General features: G+C 39.9%; 2 protein-coding genes and 1 pseudogene across 3 annotated transcripts; all 3 read left to right on the top strand.

The window, feature by feature from the left end:
• The first annotated feature begins 1,431 nt into the window (after nt 1-1,431).
• LOC148333459 (U2 spliceosomal RNA) lies at nt 1,432-1,610 on the top strand (annotated as a pseudogene).
• Nucleotides 1,611-1,948: 338 nt separating this feature from the next.
• tada2a (transcriptional adaptor 2A) lies at nt 1,949-11,674 on the top strand. 2 transcript variants are annotated; one of them, XM_088301400.1, is made up of 15 exons: nt 1,949-2,093; nt 3,767-3,873; nt 3,963-4,022; nt 4,431-4,522; nt 4,643-4,800; nt 4,940-5,028; nt 5,838-5,910; nt 5,990-6,053; nt 7,126-7,169; nt 8,479-8,589; nt 9,115-9,186; nt 9,263-9,395; nt 9,786-9,826; nt 9,981-10,060; nt 10,411-11,674. In XM_088301400.1, exons 1-15 carry the CDS (start codon nt 2,069-2,071, stop codon nt 10,594-10,596), a joined length of 1,335 nt encoding a protein of 444 aa, XP_088157526.1. In that variant the 5' UTR covers nt 1,949-2,068; the 3' UTR covers nt 10,597-11,674. The 2 variants fall into 2 exon arrangements, with proteins under 2 accessions (XP_088157526.1, XP_088157527.1); XM_088301401.1 differs by having other exon boundaries at nt 9,760-9,826.
• Nucleotides 11,675-14,130: 2,456 nt separating this feature from the next.
• Nucleotides 14,131-18,240, top strand: dusp14 (dual specificity phosphatase 14). Its single transcript, XM_088300188.1, has 2 exons — nt 14,131-14,380; nt 15,883-18,240. The coding sequence occupies exon 2, from the start codon at nt 15,955-15,957 to the stop codon at nt 16,597-16,599; it is 645 nt and encodes a 214-aa protein (XP_088156314.1). The 5' UTR covers nt 14,131-14,380; nt 15,883-15,954; the 3' UTR covers nt 16,600-18,240.
• Nucleotides 18,241-19,073: the final 833 nt, after the last annotated feature.

Here is a 19,073-nt window from a genome sequence, read left to right as displayed (position 1 = left end):
GAACCAGAGAGATGGTTCCATTGGAGAGTTGAAGATTTCTTTTTAGAGAAATGCATTAGTTTTGGGAAATCTTGAGGTCTTTTCCCAGGATTTTCTTCCCTCAGCAATGTTGCTTTTATTTAAGTTTTTTTTTTTTTACCAAACCTTTATTTTTAAGAAAAAAAATATCTGACAAACCACAAACAAGAAAGTTTTCCGTTTTCCACAAAGTTTCATATTTTCAAGAATTTTATATTTTTCAAGAAAGAAAATGAGAAAAAGGCATGCAATTTGAAAAAACTTTTATCTGGATGAATCCATTTTAAGTATTGTTGAAGATATTAGCTGTTCAATTTAAGACTGGCATTTTAAAACTAAATTTTGATAACTAAAATTTTAATTTTATTATTTTTCATAAATACTTTTTTTTACCAAAAAAGAATGTATTTTTTCCCAGGAAAAAAATGCATATTATCGTAGTCACATTTTATGGAAAAGAACGACACGATTTAAAAAAAAAACATTTTAAAAAGTTATGCATTTAGATTGAAATAAAAAAGTGGGATGTTTTCATGAAAATGTTTATGTTGTATGTTATATTATATCCCATATTTTTATTTTCTCAATCTATATACACATTATTTTTTAAATCACAATCTCTTGAGACTAAAATCTATTCCTTTAGAACATAAAAGTGGTTTTGGGGAACAAAATCGTAATTGTCGCCAGACATCAAAAGCGAGACCCATCTTTTGAGTTTTATTTGTTTCTTGAAGCAGATCGGGTAATGGATGGGTGGGTGGATGGATTAATTGATTGATTATTAAATCAGTAAATGTTGTAATATTTACTGAAACTCCACTATTTCAAGTGAGTTAGCTTTGATCATTGATGTAACATTGTATCCCCTTGTATGAACACTTTAAAACATTGTCTTGTACTACGTTCCATTGGGTGACAGCATTTTCCATGATTTCACGTTAGAACTTGGTTCCTATCTTATTTACGTCTATTAGCCAATCGCATATCCTCACTAAGGCCATTCGATTTTAATGTGGCTAATTCGCCACAAGAGTGTGATTAAATAGTTCTCATTCAAACAGGTTGAAAGAGAGTACTATTCATGATGTGATCCAGTATATGTAAATGTAATGTAATTCAACAACGCATATCTGCAACTGAATTGTACCTACAACTCAGTTACAGATGTCCGCTTTTAGATTACAAATCTGTTATGACAACAGAACCACATACACGTGAATAGCAAAAGTAAGAAACCGACGTTGCAGATAGCTCAAATGTACTCGCTGATTTAAAAAAACAATGAAATACAAAATGGAAGCGAATATAGATTTCCCGATAAAATAATATATATATTGAGCTTGTAATTGATAAATTGACCATCCTGGCTGGGTGATCCCTTTAAGTCCTTGCATCTGGCATTTTGGCGGAATTGCTTCTCGGACTTTTGGTTAAGATCAAGTGTAGTATCTGTTCTCGTCAGATTAATAATTGATCGCACCCTATCTCGGGACCACACATTAAAAAGATTTTTAGATCTAAGCGATGGAATTAGGGCTTTCTTTGTCCACTATATTAATTGCAGCGTTTCCAGGAACCGTGTACTCCCACCCCCATAAAAGTGAAAATAATGAAATAAAATATAATTTCCTTCATCAATTTAACTGATAAAAAGCTGTGTGTTGTGTGCATGTTATTTCGGTAAGGTGCTGGAGTAGTTGTATTTTAGATGCGGTTAAAATTTGATTGTCCACTCGCGGTGTCGCTATACATTATGGGAAGCCACTGGCTGTCAACTCCAAACTATCATGTTCAAAGTTCCAACGGACCTTATCGTCGTACTTTTGCCATTCATTATCAAATAAAAAATGTGAAATTTTGCCATCTGGTGGTCAAACTACAAAAATAATACGCTGCCCTCTTGAGACCTATGCTCGATTAATTTGGGCTGAGGAAGCCACAACAACAGGGCGACGTGCTGAGTCGAGAAAAGTCGATCACGCCGTACCGTCACTTGTATCCGTTTCTGTGTCGTTTTCCTCCAAAATACAATTCCCAGTAAAGTCGCATGGACCGTCTTTCTTCTTTCGGGAGTAAGTTAAATTGTTATCCGAGTTTTGGGGCTCTTACGTTGCAAAACAACCGAGTTAGCCTTGTTATGCTAACATGATTCTCGTATGTCGATATGCTACTGAATTTGTTTGATTTGACGAAGCTATGTTTTAGTGTAAAATGTGTCGCTAAAACCCAATTTTACCGTTTTAATTTATTGTATAATTGATGGATTTTCCCCCAAAAATGGGCGGAATTCAAGGCTACTAGCTAGGTAGCATTAGCACAGCTCGCTAGTTGCTCTTTAATGGCATCAAAGGGAGTCTTCGTGAGCTGCAGAAAGTCTGTTAGTTTAATAGCAAAGTCTAGTCACAGTTGGGTAGATGAAGTTAAATAAAAAAAAAACGTGAAAGTTAGTGTTTATGTAAAATTAATAGACCTAATAACAAAATATTCCAGGTCTAACTGGTGTTAACCAATTGTTGAGTACATTTTTTTATATATTTTTTTTCATTTACGCTAGGGGTTGAAACCTGTCCCACCTGACTGTAAATGTAGAAAATAAAAAAATAACTATTATTTTGTATATCTTATTATTTTTTTTAAAATATGTTAACACATTAATTAGATAAATCAATCACAAATGAAAACAAACTATTTAATTTATTGTTTTTCATTCATTATTTATAATTTGGGAATATATATAATGAAATGATAAAATAAGAAACATTAATGGTATTTGTGAAATACATCGTAGCAAATAAATTGTTTTGTTGTATGCTAAATCCATTAGCATGTCATTTAATTACATATACAAAACAAGTGAAATCAAATTGTTTACTTAACAATTGATGCAACAAATACAGTATTTTGAGAAAATAATCACACTCATTTTCATTGTATTTAGATTCGTCATTTGAATGTTAAAAGTATGTGTAAAAATATATTTGCTAACTTTTCTTTACAATAAGTCCATTAACATTTTTAGTTAACTGAATAATAAATGACCAATAATTAAGTTTACCAATTATAGTGGGGAAACAGCAAAATTAATGTAACAATACAAAAAACAGTTTAGTAAATTAATTTTTATGCTCATATTTTATTATTTTATAGTAAATGTGGTTATGATTTATTATACAGTTAAATGTACAGCTCTAGAAAAAAATAATAATGAGACCACTGCAAAATTGTTTCTGTTTCTCTGATTTAGTCCATTTCTAGGTATACATTTGAATGATCATTTCATTCAAATGAAACATTTCGGTTTTATACTAGAAGCTACTGAATTCCGAATAACAAATTTTGAATAACAAATACTGTCCATTTGAGGATTTATTTACAGAAAAAAACAAATGGACAAAAGAGCGAGAGACGATGACATAAGAGAAATAAGCTCACTGTCGTTTTTATTTTTTTTTTGTTTTGTATTTTTTGTGTAAATTTGTTCACAATTATTAACAAAATATTGATTTACGTAAATGAACAAACTAAATAAATGCATTTAATTAATAATTAGGAATACAAGAAAATAAATCAAATCTTGCAACAAAACAAGACATCTGAAAACATTGTTGTTCGTTGGACCCGAGTGGGGAAAAAAAAAAACTGGGCGGCACCGACTAAGTTTGGCCTCGGGCTGTTGTTTGGCAAAGTTGACCTCCAATCAAATTTTGTTGCCACTTGCCACTTATGTGCTCCATGTTCCCCTCAGACGACCCCTTTGATAAGCCACCTTGCAGAGGCTGCTCGTCTTACCTCACCGAGCCTTACATCAAGTGTGCAGAATGTGGACCTTCTCCTTTCCTCCTCTGCCTCCAGGTGACAATATGTCCACTCCTGGTAAAAGTAAAAAAAAAAATCCTCTTGATGCCTAATAATCCCTTAAATTGCCTCTCCCTTTTTTTCAGTGTTTCACTAGAGGCTTTGAATACAAGAAACATCAGAGTGATCACAAGTATGAAATCATGGTAAATGCGGAGGGGAAGGGGAATCATACCTCACACAACACTCAAAATACCGCCTCTCTAACACACTACTAAAATGCTGTCGCCACACTTATTATTTCTCACAGGTAACTGAAACGATCACACCCAAACTACTGAAACTGTCTCGGGCGATTTAATAAATATGAATGAATGAATCAGTAGTCCGTGTGAGAGTATTTTCTTAGCATTTATGAGAGCGTTTTATTAGTCTGCCTGTGAAAGTGTGAAAGCGCTCCAGTAGGTGAGCGGGTGGGGAAATGCGGCACTTTGTTTGAGTGAAAACAATTCAAAGTATATAACAAAATGCGGCCGCCACTTTGCTCAAAAGTGGTAAGAACTCGAAATAACTCACAAAGTCACTTTCAGTAATGTTGCATCTTGTTCATCCAGACGTCAGACTTTCCAGTTTTGGAGCCAGGCTGGACGGCGCAGGAGGAGATGGCTTTACTTGAGGCTGTGATGGATTGTGGCTTTGGCAACTGGTCAGTGAAGTATTTGATTAAGAATTGTTAGAAAATGTCAACTCCACTTTTTTGTACCAGGAGAGTATTCACGCTTACTTTTCCTTCTTTTGAATTTTGTTTGATGTGCTTACTCGCCAGGCAGGACGTGGCCTACCAGATGCGCAGCAAAAGCAAGGAGGAGTGTGAGAGCCACTACATGAATAACTTCATCAATAATCCTCTCTTCTCCTCAACGCTGCTCAGCCTGCGCAAGACCAAAGACGCTCGCTTTGCGGACGGCGCCATTCCTTTTAAACGTCAGTGACTCCACACTAATGCTTTTTTTTGGGCCACTCTGAACTTGTGATCCATTCTAAGACTAACTAGCCCATGTTTTTTTTTTAAGTGTGTGTCGCTATAGTATGATATGAATAATAACAATATTTAATCTGACAGCGACAGAAGATCCACCTCGGCCCACGTTTGACTCGGTGCTGTCCAGGGACATGGCGGGATACATGCCGGCCAGAGCTGACTTTATGGAGGTGAGGGATTGAATGTGACGACGTAAAAGACGAGTTTTGCTCACTACGGGGCAAATTCTCCCATGTGCTTAAGTCAAAAAAGGCACTCTGGTTGAGTGACATTTAAATGAGGGCGTCCCCCCTCAAATCTAGAAATGCATATATTCTCACAGAGACTCGAGCATCTTTTGTCTCTTGCGCTCAGGAGGACGAGCACCCCTTTAAAGTGAAAAATCATATTGGAAGTTTTGATTCAGTTACTGCTTCGATGTTTCGCTGTGTGACGGCCACGTGACTGAACGGCTGCTGACGTGTGCTGACGGCTCAGCGTTTGTCTGAAAACGACACAACAACCTCACCCATTGTAAAGTTGGCAATGGCGTGTTAGATTTGGAATCATTTGTTTTCATTTGATGTATGCCTGTCGAGAAATCCAGGCTAGGCAACGCTTAAACAAAGGCTAAATATACATTTGGCCAGGAGCACAGTCCTCTGATTACACTCATTTTATTATATTTATGAAATACAGAATGCAAATACACGTCACCGCTGTCGATCAGTATATAACCATACACTTGTCAATTTCAAATTTAAAGTTTGACGTATATTTCAAATACATTTCTATTGAATTCACACATCTCAGGAATACTCCACAATCCAGGACTTGCAAACATCCTCAGAAGGAAGTGAGTCTTTTTCACCGGTCAAGTGACTCGCGTTACTTTCACTTTAACACTGTTGTCAAATATGTGCACTTCAAACCAGAATCAACTGCACGCTTCACTCATCGTGGTATTATTAATAATAATGATCTCTCTCTGGCCACCCAGGAGTTTGACAATTACGCTGAATGGGACCTGAAAGACATTGACTTTGTGGACGATGACTCAGACATCCTGCGTGGTGAGTATCGCCGAGCGCTCATAGAAACTCAACCACACATGACACTGCGATACGATTGGATTGTGTTTTTGTCTTTCAGCACTCAAGCTGGCCGTGGTGGATATATACCATTCAAGATTAAAGGAGAGACAGCGCAGGAAAAAGTAGGTTGGCAGCACTCTGCAATGACGCTGGTTTGCCACTAGGTGGCATCCTAAGTGTCTTTATTTTTTTCAATATGCCTGCATCAAGAACGAAGTAAAAACGAAACTGGAGTGATCACATTATTTTTTTTAAGATTCAGGAAGTCTCATCCACCCCTTAAGAATTGACTTTTGATTGACTCACTGACTGCAAATCGATCTAGAGCATTTTGTTCTTTCAAGACCCACCCGATATTGTAATCTGTCTAAAGATAAGCACTGAAGCTACAATAGAAAGACTGGACTCATCTCTTACCATTAGAAAAAGTTTTTTTTTTGCTTTTCTAGTCTTTCATAATCAGTAGTAGAATATGGGTTGATTAGCCCCAAAACACAATTTTCTGATCATAAAGCAGCTAAAAGGTGCTTTCTGTGAGGGCAGTATAGGGACTTTGACAGTAATTGTTGTTTTTATGCCACCTCTCACTATACACAGAAGAACCCGACTATTCGCGGGGGGAATGCTGACCTGGCCGGCCCAGCGAAGCGCAAAAATCCATGTAAAATTGACGGCCATTGGTATGCGTAGGTTGGGGGAAAAATAGTTTAACCACAAAAATTATATATTAAAAAAATTAAAAAAAAAAACAGTTGTAAACCTCAGGAAGCATTTTCCAAGAAGATATGGAGGAAATGGGGAAGACACCACCATCTAAGGGATCTGTTCATCATTACAGTGGTTTTCAAACCTGAATTTCACAGACAAGCTCGGAGAGACCCCTTCCGTACCTGCCCTTTGAAAAACGATTTTAGTGGACGAGAAGGATTGGAATATAAACATTCACAGCACTAAATTGATTACTTTCACTGTAACAGAATTTATGATTGAATTTGCAGGATTTATTTGTTTTTGCGCATTCTATTTGATTAATGCCACCCTCTCGCTTGTTATTCATCTGCTACGTTCCACTGTAGAAATAAGCAAACCAACAAGAAACAATCTAGTCACGTTAACATGTTGCTGTTTTGTTCTAGTGACTTTGTTTGTTCATGACATGCTAAAATGCTTTCTTTGTCTGTATGTGTTTTTCAGGATTATTCGCGATCACGGACTCATCAACATGCGCAAATTCCAGGGTGAGTTGGCCTTTGACACACATGCACCCACAGTTGCTATGGCGATAAGATAACAGTTGCAGCGTAAATTAATGGCGATGTCGCAAGATGCTCGTAAGACAGGTCGCGGGTCCGTCCACGCCACGTGTTGCTGCCATTGGTTGGTGGAGGTTGAAGTTGGGCGCTTATGATTTATTCATCTCAGAACACCCCCCAAACACTCCTTATCTCTCGCGCCACTCTAGAGACAAAAGACAAGTCCCGCTAGCCGTCGAGCTACCGAACGGTCGTCATGGAGACTGTCAGAAATTGTGTGTACGCTCAGGTGTGTGCGTGTGCGTGCATGCGTGTGTGTGTGTGGTGATATCCGAGCCTGAGAGGCGCGTGCGCACACACACGCACACACACGCACACACACCTCCTCTCTAACGCCCCCTCAGCAGCTTTCCTCTACTCTATTCCTTAGTTCTGAGACAAACAACAAGCTCCAAGGTGGCCAATGCACCTCACACTAAGGTCCTGATTTACGAGAGGTTTCCGTATTCAATAACAGGTCTAAACAGATGTGAAAGCTGATGTACAGTGGTTAGAAAAAGTCTACACACCTTTTTTCACATACCAGTTTTTTGTGATTGGGGGGGGGACAAAAATCTGCTGCAGATACAGGTATACATTTTTTTTTTCCTCCTTACTCTGACGCATGATACTGTCGCACAAGTGTGGATCAGAATTAACCAGTCACATTGAAATGCACGTTAAATGAGAGTCAACACTCACCTGCCATCATTTAAAATGCTGATAAACCCCAAATAAACTCTCAGTGTTCTAGTTGGCTTTTTTTTTTACATTTGTGCGCTAACAATTCACTGGGGCACCCAGAACTAGGGTTGCTAAAATTCCGGAATATTTCCAGATGGATATCATGGATGTGGAATAAATGTTCAAATAGCATGTACGAGTATACTCTTTATCTTCACTAGTACGACATTTTGGTGCACTGGTAGAATGACTCGGCTGCACTAAGAGGACAACTAACAGGACAACTTCTCGGTACGAGTGAAGCAAAATTGTGCACTAGTTCATATCCGTGTGCTACTAGTTAGTGTTTATGAGTACTGGTAAGGTTTCATACAGGGTTGAAGCTTTCAAATGAGGGTCTCAAACATTCTTTAAGGTTTCAAAGTGGACGACTGCATCGATTGTGGGATGTGAGTTACATTTAAATGCGGTTTTCTTCCTGGATGATTATTGTTGCCTTCTGTCCTGAGGAGGTGACAACATTTGTGTCTGTATTTCTCACTCTGCTCTCTCTCGCTTTCCTCTCTCACAGTCCAGGAGCACTGCTACCCAAAGGAGGTTCAGGATCTCTATACCATCATGAGACGATTCGCCAGAGTCACGGGACCTGTTGAACACGACAAATTTATCGAGAGTCACGCATGTCAGTTTCTGACCAAACATCATTCTCATGTGTTTTTATATACCCAAAACCTGTTTTTCTTAAATTATTATTCTTTGTTTTATCTTGCTGCACTTCTCCTTGTGCATTTCTCAACTGATTCAAACAATGGGTGCAACTAACCATTATTTTAATGATCGATTCACATGTCGATTTTTCTTTTTTTTTTGTTGTCAATAAATCAATGAGTCAGATTAAAAAACAAAATTAAAAACAGCCTGGCTACAGGTTTGATCTATAACATGGTTGAAAAAAGACAAAAATGTGGATATTGTAGTAAAAAGTAGAAGTAGACGTTTGCCAATCACTTTTGCAATTTCCCGTTTAAGAGAGTGGCTATTCCGTTCCGTCTGATGCAACAAATTTGAAAAGTTGAGAACGGTCCAAGTTTTGCAAGCTGGTTTATCTTGGTGAATATATATTTCCGTCTCCTAACACAATCCTCTGTTTTCATTCTCCCTTGAAACAAATGATCTGTCTAAATATTTTGTGTGGTTTTTTTTGTAGTGGAGTTTGAGCTGCGACGGGAGATCCGCAGGCTGCAGGAGTACCGCAAGGCCGGGATCAAGTCTTTCTGCAGTGAGTCCCAGCCCCAACGCAGCAGGGCCCGCTCATAGCGACGAGCGTTTAGCGGTGGTGTTTTTGTGTCGGTCAGGTGCCAAAGTGTATGAACGTGCAAAGCGGATGCGCGAGGACGAGCGGCGCAAGCGGACCATGCTGTGTGACGTGCTGCAGTACATCCAAGACGGACGAGCGTGCCAGCAGTGGCTCAGCAAGCAAGCCGCCATGTAAGACACAGAGGGAGTGAATGTGTGTGTTTGTGTGGCCTCGTGAGTTCCCTGTATAGGGGTGTGTGTGTGTGTGTGTTTGCGTTTTTTTTTGTCCGTTTGTGTGTGATTGTATCTGTATGTGCGCATGTGACTATCTGTGCACTGGTGTGTGTGTGGGGTTGTGTCTGTCCATCTGTTTGTGTCTCTTAAAGCGCACTTGTGTGTGTGTGTGTGTGTGTGTGTGTTTGTGTGTGTCTGCCCACCATCCGGTCTATTTGTTATATTTAGCCTTCAGAACAAGCCTTGTTGATTTCCCATCCCCTCCCTGCATTTGATCCAATCTACCGTGATTGTGTGTGTGTGTGTGTGTGTTTATTAATAGTGTCACTTTTAATCTCCCGCCTGCAGAGATGCTGGCATCGCACCGGCTGTCACGACAATCCCATCAGGTAGTCGTTATTTTGAGCTGTTGATGTCTATTGTGTGGAATGTCACAAATCACTGGCGAGAGGAGCGGTCGAGTGGATTCTAAAACTTGCGAAGCTGAGTGCGACCAAGCGTGTTATGTTACGGGCTCATTGTGTTGTGTATGTGTCTCCATAGCAACAGGCAGAAGGAGCGCACCCCCCCTCAACCTCACCGGACTGCCTGGTACAGAGAAGCTCAACGAGCGAGAGAAAGAGGTACGCAGGCCAATGTCAAAAACAGCGAGGGTTGGGATTTATAATCAATTGAACTGGCCACTCAGAATTCAAAATGTCTGTCCTGCGAGCCAGTAAGATGAACACTTCCACAAAATAAGTCGGGACAAGGGGAGGGAAGTACTGTTTTATCATCTGGCATACACATGTACATCAGAGTATATATATGTGCTTAAATGTTATCAGCACACGTTGCTTCCTTGCTTACATATTTAGCACATTTAGTAAGCATAACAGATTTACGCCAAGTAGCTGTGACACTCGCTCACTCACAATTGTATGTTCATTTGTTGCGTGCAGTTGTGTGACATGATGTGTCGTGTTGCGTGTAGTTGTGCCAGGTGGTGCGCCTGGTGCCCGGCGCCTATCTGGAGTACAAGCAGGCCCTGCTGAACGAGTGTCGGCGTCAGGGCGGCCTGCGTCTGGCTCAGGCGCGAGCTCTCATCAAGATCGACGTCAACAAGACACGCAAGATCTACGACTTCCTCATCAAAGAGGGATGCATTACCAAGGCCTAGCGGGACGCCGACGCACGCCTGTGGAGTTTGTCGTCTTTCTTTGTCATACGTGGCCGCCAGAACATACATGTTACAATGTGCACTGTCATTTCAACAGATGGACTTGAACTGGGACTCACTGGGACACACTCAAGCTCTGAAACCGCAATCGTAAACATGCTGAGAAATTTCTGAGAAGTTGAGAGAACGTTTGCAGAACGGTTGAAGTTTTAAGCTAAGATGAGCTGGGGAATTTTCTAAATCTTTTTAATTGTCAATTTTCCATTGGATTGGAATTCATGGAAACGCACAGAAATAAACCAGGAATGGACATAATTGAAGGTTGGCTCTCAATAGAGGTGGAAACTTTCCAGTAAATTTCCATGAAGATTAAGGTCATTTCAATGGGTCTTCAAGGTGTGGAGTGTTCTTTCTCGCTCTCTCCGTCTCAATTCTATACCCGTGGTGCTGGTTAGGGACGAATGAAAAGCCCCACTCCTTTCTTTGTATGTTCTTTTAAAAAAGAAAAAAAAATTCTTGTCCTCCGTCCCTAAAATGGGTGTACGGACAGACCGTTCTGTCCCTGGGACGGAATGTCCATCTCCACAAGTTAAAGGTTGGTTCTTCATAGGGGTGGTAACCTTTCATGCAAATTTCGATCCAGTTACTGGTAAATTTCCACAGCAAAATGTAGTGGAGGAATTTTGGAAATTTTCCAACCTTGAAGCTTTCCATCTGAATTAATGGCAATAAACCCAAAATTTACTAAATTGAATGTCAAGGTGGAAACATTGAGTACATTTCAACGTTTGTAGTAAATTAGGATATTAAAAAGCTAATTCGTGAACTATTACAAATGTAACGTGTTCCGTGGTAACTGGGAGTTTAATGAAAATATATCACACATGCGTGAGCAAACATTTTGTTTAGTCATGAGCAGAAATCCATGCAAAATAGATAGCTTGCCTTGCCCACGTGGTAGGGCATTACACTGCCCTAATTGCATCAATGCATCATTTCTTTTCTCACTTCACCTGAAATTAGAGACTTGATTTTGGCCCTCCCCAAAAAATAAATAAATAAAATTGCATTAAATTTGCTTGTTTCACTCTGAATTATTTTCCGTCGTGATTTTCTTCCCCTATCAAAATTACTGCCCTTGACATCTCCCTCTAGTCCACTTCAACATGCCCGTTGCTTTCTCTCTCTCCTCTCACTTGCTCGACCTCATCACCGTGGCAACCGTCCACGTACACGCACGCGCGCATTGCTGTGGCGCACCAGAGTGACGCCCCAATCTGGAGTCCCCCCACGCCCCCACCCATGCCCCCCTACAGTGAACGTGCGTCTTGTCAGTGACCATACTTTTCCATCGCCATGGCAACCATCTTGTCACTGTACGTGTGTCTGTGCCTGTGTTAACTGTCAACTGTAACTGCAGAGCCGCTTGAAACTTCTTACTTGAAATACTTTCAATTGTATAATTTATTGTTAAATAAATATTTCTTTTCATATATAACATGATTAAAAAAGAGGCTCACTCCACATTCTAAATAAAATGCATTTTTTGTCCATTTTCTTGCCCACAATAGTCACATGGGTAAACCAAAGTAACATAAAATGAAGTTGTCACTATATCTTCAACAAAGTGACTATATACCAACACAAAAGTGCTGCTCCAATCACCCCGCTACAAAAAGGAGTCAGTTAAGCCATTTTGAGAACTTTGCAAGCATTGAGGCAGCGAAAAGAAGCGGAATACACATGGAGGGAGAGAGAGCATGATGACATAAGAGTAACTTTGGAGGAGCATGTCATAAACCATGTATTAAACAACATGAATCGGGTAAGCCTTACCACCATCAGACACATCCTGGTAAGCACAACATGATCATGAAGCATTTGAGAGGGGCTGGGTCAAAGAACTTCCACTGTGTTTTATGTAAAGTAGACTAGTGTGTTGCTGCTAACGGGAGAGAGTATTTATATGATGCAAGTGGGGATCATTTTGTTATTAGAATTTGACAAAGGATTGTTAGGTTTTGGTTTCAATTTGCCATAGATGTAAATGGTTTATTTGCTTTTGTGAAGAGATTCGTCACAGTGTGACATGTTTTGAAAAACGTGTTCAAGCAAAGGGCAAAAACTGAATTATACACGCTAAACCAAAGATATTTTGGCTGGATGCATTTTGCGTCATGACTAAGCATTAAAGACGGTTGAATCTGTGGCATGATTTGTAGAATGTCTTGGGTAGGATTGGGCGTGTCTAATGTTGTGGCCGTAGAGTGAGTGGTCACGTGACTGTTGTCAGGAGCGTCAAGGTCAATTAATGTCAAACTGGCGTGACTGTGGCTGCAGGTGCTAGTCGTCATGGCGACGGGCGCTGTCATCTCCCTGAATGGGTCTGACTCATGTGAGATTTCACTGCAGCTCAACGTAGCTCTAAGCATAACCCTCATTTATTTTTTTAATCAAGTCTAGTTTTGAATAATCAGCAAACTGCGATCTAAGCAGAACCTGTAAATTGAAAAGGTCGAAATACATTTCATTAAAAAAAATTTTTAGAATTTTAATTCAAGAAAAAATACATTTTTAAAATGTGAAGACAATATTTTATGTATGCAATATGAACTATAATTCAGTCTAAATAAGTGATAAAACTTTAACTTTTTAAAAAATGCATTGAATTTTAAAAATTATTTTTCAAATGTATTTATGTAAAGTTAAGGTTTCAAAGTAGCATTTTAAACAAGGTTTAGGGTTTCAAAGTAAGGTTTCAAACGATAGGGTTTCAAAGTAGACTTTAAAACTTGGGATATGGTTTCAAGGTAGGGTTTCAAAGACGGGTTAGGGTTTCAAAGTAGGGTTTTAACCTAGCGTTAGGGTTGCAAAGTAGGGTTAGTGTTTTAAGGTACTGTGTTAACCTAGAGGTAGGGTTCTAAAGTAGGGTTTCAAACTAGCGTTATGGTTTCACAGCAGCGTTCCCAACTATTATTAGGGTTTCAAAGTAAAGTTTCAAACTAGCATTTTTGTGATTAAATAGCGTTTCAAACTAGATTTAGGGTTTCAAAGTTTTAAACTAGGGTTAGGATTTTGAAGTTTCAGAGTAGGGTTTGAAATTAGGTTTTTAACCTAGTTTTCGGGTTTTAATTACAAGCTAAATATTTGTTTTCATGCAGCAGTCAGGCAACTTTTAAATTGACATTATTTGCACACCAAATTTGTGTGTATGTGTTATGTGCATGCTTCAGTCAATTTTTCTGATATCTGAACTTTATTTGAGTACATTAGTATAATGTTTTGAAGACTTTTCCAGTTGATCTTTTGTAAGGCGTTATTGTTTTTCATCCATCCGTTATCTGTTCCGCTTCTCCTCACAAGGGTGCTGGAGCCTATCTTAACTCTGTACGGGCAGTCGGCGGGGTACACCGAGAATTGTTTGTCAGCCAATCGCAGACGAGATATCAAAATACGGTACCCTAAAAGTGGTGTAGTACTGATCGTGTCCTCGTCGTGTCACTGTTGTTTCCTCTCACAAGTGAAAGGGGGAGGAGCAGAGCAAGAAGAAGGCGGACGCTTGTGCGCGTCTTTGCGTGGACTTTGTCGTCATGTCGACGTGTCGTGCACCTCGCGTGGACCTCCGCCTCCTCCCCTCCACATCTCCCCACTCCTTCCCACCTCTTCCCAGCGGCACCTCGGCGTGATTTAGTGGACACTGTGTACCGAGCACGGCGCGCTGATGCGGGCGTTGCGTTGAAGAACAAATCGTCATCGTCACTATCACCATCATCTTCATTCAGTGGTGAGTGGCGACTTTACATCTGAGCACCAACACTTATTATTTAAAAACAACAGGTTTGGTCAGTGTGCTGGTATATTTTTTGTATTTATATAAAAATTAACGTATACCCATAAAAAGCTAAATCAGAGAAAAGTGATCATTTCAGTGTTTTTTTTTCTCTTTTTTTCAGCTGTGTTTTTTTCCATTATTATCGATGTTATTGTTCTATTATTATAAGATAATCATGCTAAATTGCCACAAAAGGAGCATAAGACAATTGAATTTAAGATCATATGTTTTAAATTGGTAATTTAGTTATTCATGCGTACAGTACATGGCATTATTATTCTTTGCATTAATTCCACTTATTTATGTATTTTTTACTAAAAATTATTTTCCAAAAATAAAAATGAGTATATGCCGTGCAGTATATTTTGAACAATAATTTAACAAAATACAACTTAATTTTTTTACCCCCCCAAAAATGATAAAAGTATTGCATCTAAAATATACATACAATTTATTTCAGACAATAAATATACGTGTATATAAGTAGCTGCAATAGTATTTTACAAAAGGTAAGTAAAATGAAAAAGAAAATGAAACCCTAATTTCATATCCCAACCCAGGTTTGAAAGCCAGAGCCTTGCTTGAGACCCTGATTTAAAACCCTAACTTGAAACTTTCACTTATAGAAATCTATTGATTTCTTATTCATTATTTATTTATCTATTGTTGCCATTTAACTAATTTAACCATTACCATTACCCGCCAATTTGGAATCAAGTGAATGAGTGAACCAGGAAGTGGCCTGCTACCATGCAGACACTGCTCACAGTTCAGCCTTGGGGGAGGTCTGCGCTCGACTCGGTTCCATTTTAGTTGTTCTTCTGCAGACTACCGTGTCAATCAAGTCATTCCTAATATTCCAGAAAGTGCTTTGCACGCTTTGCTTTTCCATCTCATCCCTTGCTGGCTCGAGTTTCCCAGTTTGAGCGACCTGTGGAATTCGAGTCCCAAGGAATCTTTCACAAGCATGCGCACACTCACGCTTGTTGAAAGATGCGAGTGACATGAGAAGGTGCTTGATGTTCATGTGATTGATTGACAGTGGAGTGCAGAAGATTACAGAGGAGCCAGAATGTGAATAAACATGTATATAGTGCTCTGTAGGTTACCATGGCAACATCAGCAACGTTCTGTCTCCGTGCACTTTTCATGTAGAGAGCAGCGACTAGTCAAGCTTACAAGATGCACATGTTGAAGGAAGCAGCTTTTGAAAGCCGCCCACTGTAGTGACGGATGCGCAACTTTGACGCCAAGACTCATGCAAGGACAGCTCTGTAAAAAAAAAAGAGAAAATTAAAATCAAAATGAAGATCCTGGGAAAAACTGGAACAGTTTCATTCATTTCTATTCATTTTTATTGGGGAAGTTGATTTCAGGGTTCACGGAACTTTTGAGAAAACAGCTTTTGTATAGTAGCTCACTGTCGGGATTGATGTGGTTTTGTTGTTTTCCAGGAGTCTTGCTTCTCTGCTATGACTTTGTGCTCCTGAGGGATTCTCCTGTTAAACGTCTCGTTATCTTCATCCATGGGTTCCCACAGCCAAGGCTTCTTCCCGCCCCACCACCACCACCACCATCATCACCACCGTAGCTCCTCCTTGGCGCCGCTGCCGTCAGCGGCGTCGGTACCCCGGCTGCTGCCCGAGGGCGGCATGGCTCAGATCACACCGGGCCTGTTCCTGAGTCGCGGTAACGTGGCGTCCAACCGTGGCCTGCTCCTGTCCAAGGGCATCACGTGCGTGGTCAATGCCACACTGGAGTTGCCCAACTTCAACTGGCCACATGTGGAGTACGTGAAGGTGCCGCTGGCTGATGCGCCGCACTCGCCCATCTCACTCTACTTCGACGGCGTGGCCGACAAGATCCACAGCGTGGGCCGCAAGCGAGGCGCCGTCCTAGTGCACTGTGCGGCCGGCGTCAGCCGCTCGGCCTCGCTATGCCTGGCTTACCTCATGAAATACCACCGCGTGTCGCTGGCCGATGCCCACGCCTGGGTCAAGGCCCGCCGCCCCGTCATCCGGCCCAACGGTGGGTTCTGGCGCCAGCTCATCGAGTATGAGCGCAAGCTCTTTGGAAGAAACTCAGTCAAGATGGTGCAGACACCGTACGGGGTCATCCCTGACGTCTACCAGAGGGACCGCCGCAGTCTAGCGCCCTACTGGGGACTATAAACCGCCACTCCCCCACCTCTGCCCAAGAGATGGACTAGGACACGAGTTTGATCGGTCTTCTGGTGTTGACTGTGCTTGTCCTGATGTCAGAAAATGATGATGTGTACAGTAGCATTATATTTGAGATCAGTGTGCAGTGAACGCCCCCAAGTGTAGGATTTGTTTTGTGTGCCTTGATTTACACGTGACCACGTTCGGACCTCAAACATCTCAAATTAACTTTTACCAATCAAATGATTTGAAATGCAATTAATCAGTTCATACCACCAAAAAACATCAATAAAAATAGGATATTATTATTATTAAAAACATTATCCTTATACCAGACAATTTAATTTATATAATTATAAGAATAAAAGCACTCTACGATATTTTACTTATAAATATATACAACAAAAACAGCAAATGCAATGTAAATAGTTCAACAGTCTGTCCATCGTGATTTCATGTTTTAATTCCCAGGTCAAGGTCTATTTTTATAGCACATCAAACAGTGAACACTGCCCCAAGTGCTGTACATATTAAAATATAACACGATGAAAAAACACAATAGTGAGAGAGAAAAATACTTATTAAAACCAATAAAACAAGAACAATATGATGCAAACACACGTAAGTCGAAGTACCATTGTATTTTTAAATGAGATTTCCCTTTTGACATGAACTCACATGTTCAAACCCCCCCCAAAGAAAAAAACTACCACAATCCTTTTTAACTCATTCACTACCATTGACGGCTAAATCCGTCAAAGATTTTTTTTTTTTTTACTCGGCTGGTAGTGAATGAGTTAATAAAGAGAAGTAGCAATGGATTGTAAAATAGAAATAGAAAAACATAATGGTACGGTGTGTGTGGTAGCATTCCATAAGAACACTGTGCGGTGGTAAATATACAAATTATATTCATAGTAAAACTTTTGGGGATTCCTCGTAGAGCTCAGTCCCGAACCCGTGTGAATGTCAGGTGTTCACTGTACACAAACTAACTAAATATAAATAGAAAATAAAAAGAGTCGTATTTGGGTGTACTGGTGAGCTCTTCAATCAAGCACAGGAGTCACACAATTTCTTTTACATTTCCACATTTAAGTTTTATAGGACCATTTTTCCCTTTGGCATTCTTTCAATTTGGTACCAACAAGTATTATAAATTGGACACACTGCGATCTAACCTTAACCACAGCCCTAAAGAAACTAAAAAGAAAAAACTGAAACAGATTACGAATAAGAAAATACATAAATGTCAATTTTATAAATGTCTTTCCATGAATTCCGGTTTCCAACATGAACAATAACTTCACAATTGCCATTAACTGAAATCTTTCAGCCTACCACTTTGTAAATGTTCAATCACAACTTGTGTGAACTGTAATTAAGCATTTGTGGAGTTCTAGAAAGTTCTTGTTCTGCACATTACTGATGATTCTGTCACACACACACGTTATTGTAGTGCAATGTGGTGCTATGGTGTTAAAAGTGGACAACGACAAATGAATGACAAATTAGGATTCCAGTTCGGCTTTTGCCAGGCAAACTACAATCACAAAAATCTATTGAAAAAAAGTACCCAAGAAAATGAAGTGCCTGTGCCAATGTTTGTGTTTGAATTTGGAAAAAGAAAGAATAAAGACTTCCACCCAACATGGCTGCCGTTTATATTTACGTTGAGCTTTTGTGCGTTGGGCGAGGTTGAATTGAGAAGACACGAGCATGGAATTACAGCACACGAAGGCTTTGGATGAGCGTGGCAGCCGGTGTCACTAAACACAGAACCACCTCAGGAACAAACATGACATGGTTTACACAAACCAATTGTTTAACTTGGAAGAGAGCGCGCAGCCTTGTGCTGCTTCAACAGGACTCAAGACAATGACATAAAAAAACAGCATTGAGTTGAGGTGAAGCGAATTACTAACAATTCCAAAAAGCAGTCGGGTTTAGCGCAAGTCCTTCAGCCTCCTGCTCAAAAGCAATAACACGTCAGGGAAAGCCCACTAGAACATCAGAACTTGATTAATCAGTGACGCATTGAACAGTTTCCCAACATATGTCCAATCATGAGGGTATGCACACTTCCAACCACAATATTTCATTTTTTATCAGCCCTCTTGAAAATATTTTATTATATTTTTTCCATTTGTGTCGTACAGATTATAGGTCAATCAACCAGTGAAAATTGTTTTGAACTGATTTCTCGTCACGATCATTAAAAATCTGGTGTTAAAAAAGGCATATGTAGATTTATGTACTGTCCACTGTATTTGTATGATGCCCAGTCCGCTTAGATAATTACTGAGTATGAGTATCAACACAGCTACATTTCCATTTGAATACAAGCACAACGGAAACAGTTATCAGTACAAAACATGAGCCGGTCGCCACTTCTTTATGTAAATACGTACGCAGGCACGCACGCACGCACGCACGCAGACTGTCCGCACTGCAGTGCATTCTGGGAAAAGAGAACATTGCCT

This window comes from Idiotropiscis lumnitzeri, chromosome 7 (assembly GCF_059441095.1).
Source record: "Idiotropiscis lumnitzeri isolate Australia: NSW breed Sydney's pygmy pipehorse chromosome 7, RoL_Ilum_1.0, whole genome shotgun sequence".
NCBI classification, from domain to species: Eukaryota; Metazoa; Chordata; class Actinopteri; order Syngnathiformes; family Syngnathidae; genus Idiotropiscis; species Idiotropiscis lumnitzeri.
Note: the sequence above shows the minus strand (reverse complement) of the source record. Positions and strands in the feature narration are given on the sequence as shown.

What these genes read in the sequence shown, in the direction of transcription:
- tada2a (XM_088301400.1), top strand. Translation starts at nt 2,069, where the DNA reads ATGGACCGTCTTTCTTCTTTCGGGA. An exon ending in CCAGAGCTGACTTTATGGAG is followed by an intron (nt 5,029 to 5,837) that starts GTGAGGGATTGA and finishes CTGGCCACCCAG; the next exon opens with GAGTTTGACAATTACGCTGA. An exon ending in CGGGATCAAGTCTTTCTGCA is followed by an intron (nt 9,187 to 9,262) that starts GTGAGTCCCAGC and finishes TGTGTCGGTCAG; the next exon opens with GTGCCAAAGTGTATGAACGT.
- dusp14 (XM_088300188.1), top strand. Translation starts at nt 15,955, where the DNA reads ATGGGTTCCCACAGCCAAGGCTTCTTCCCGCCCCACCACCACCACCAC.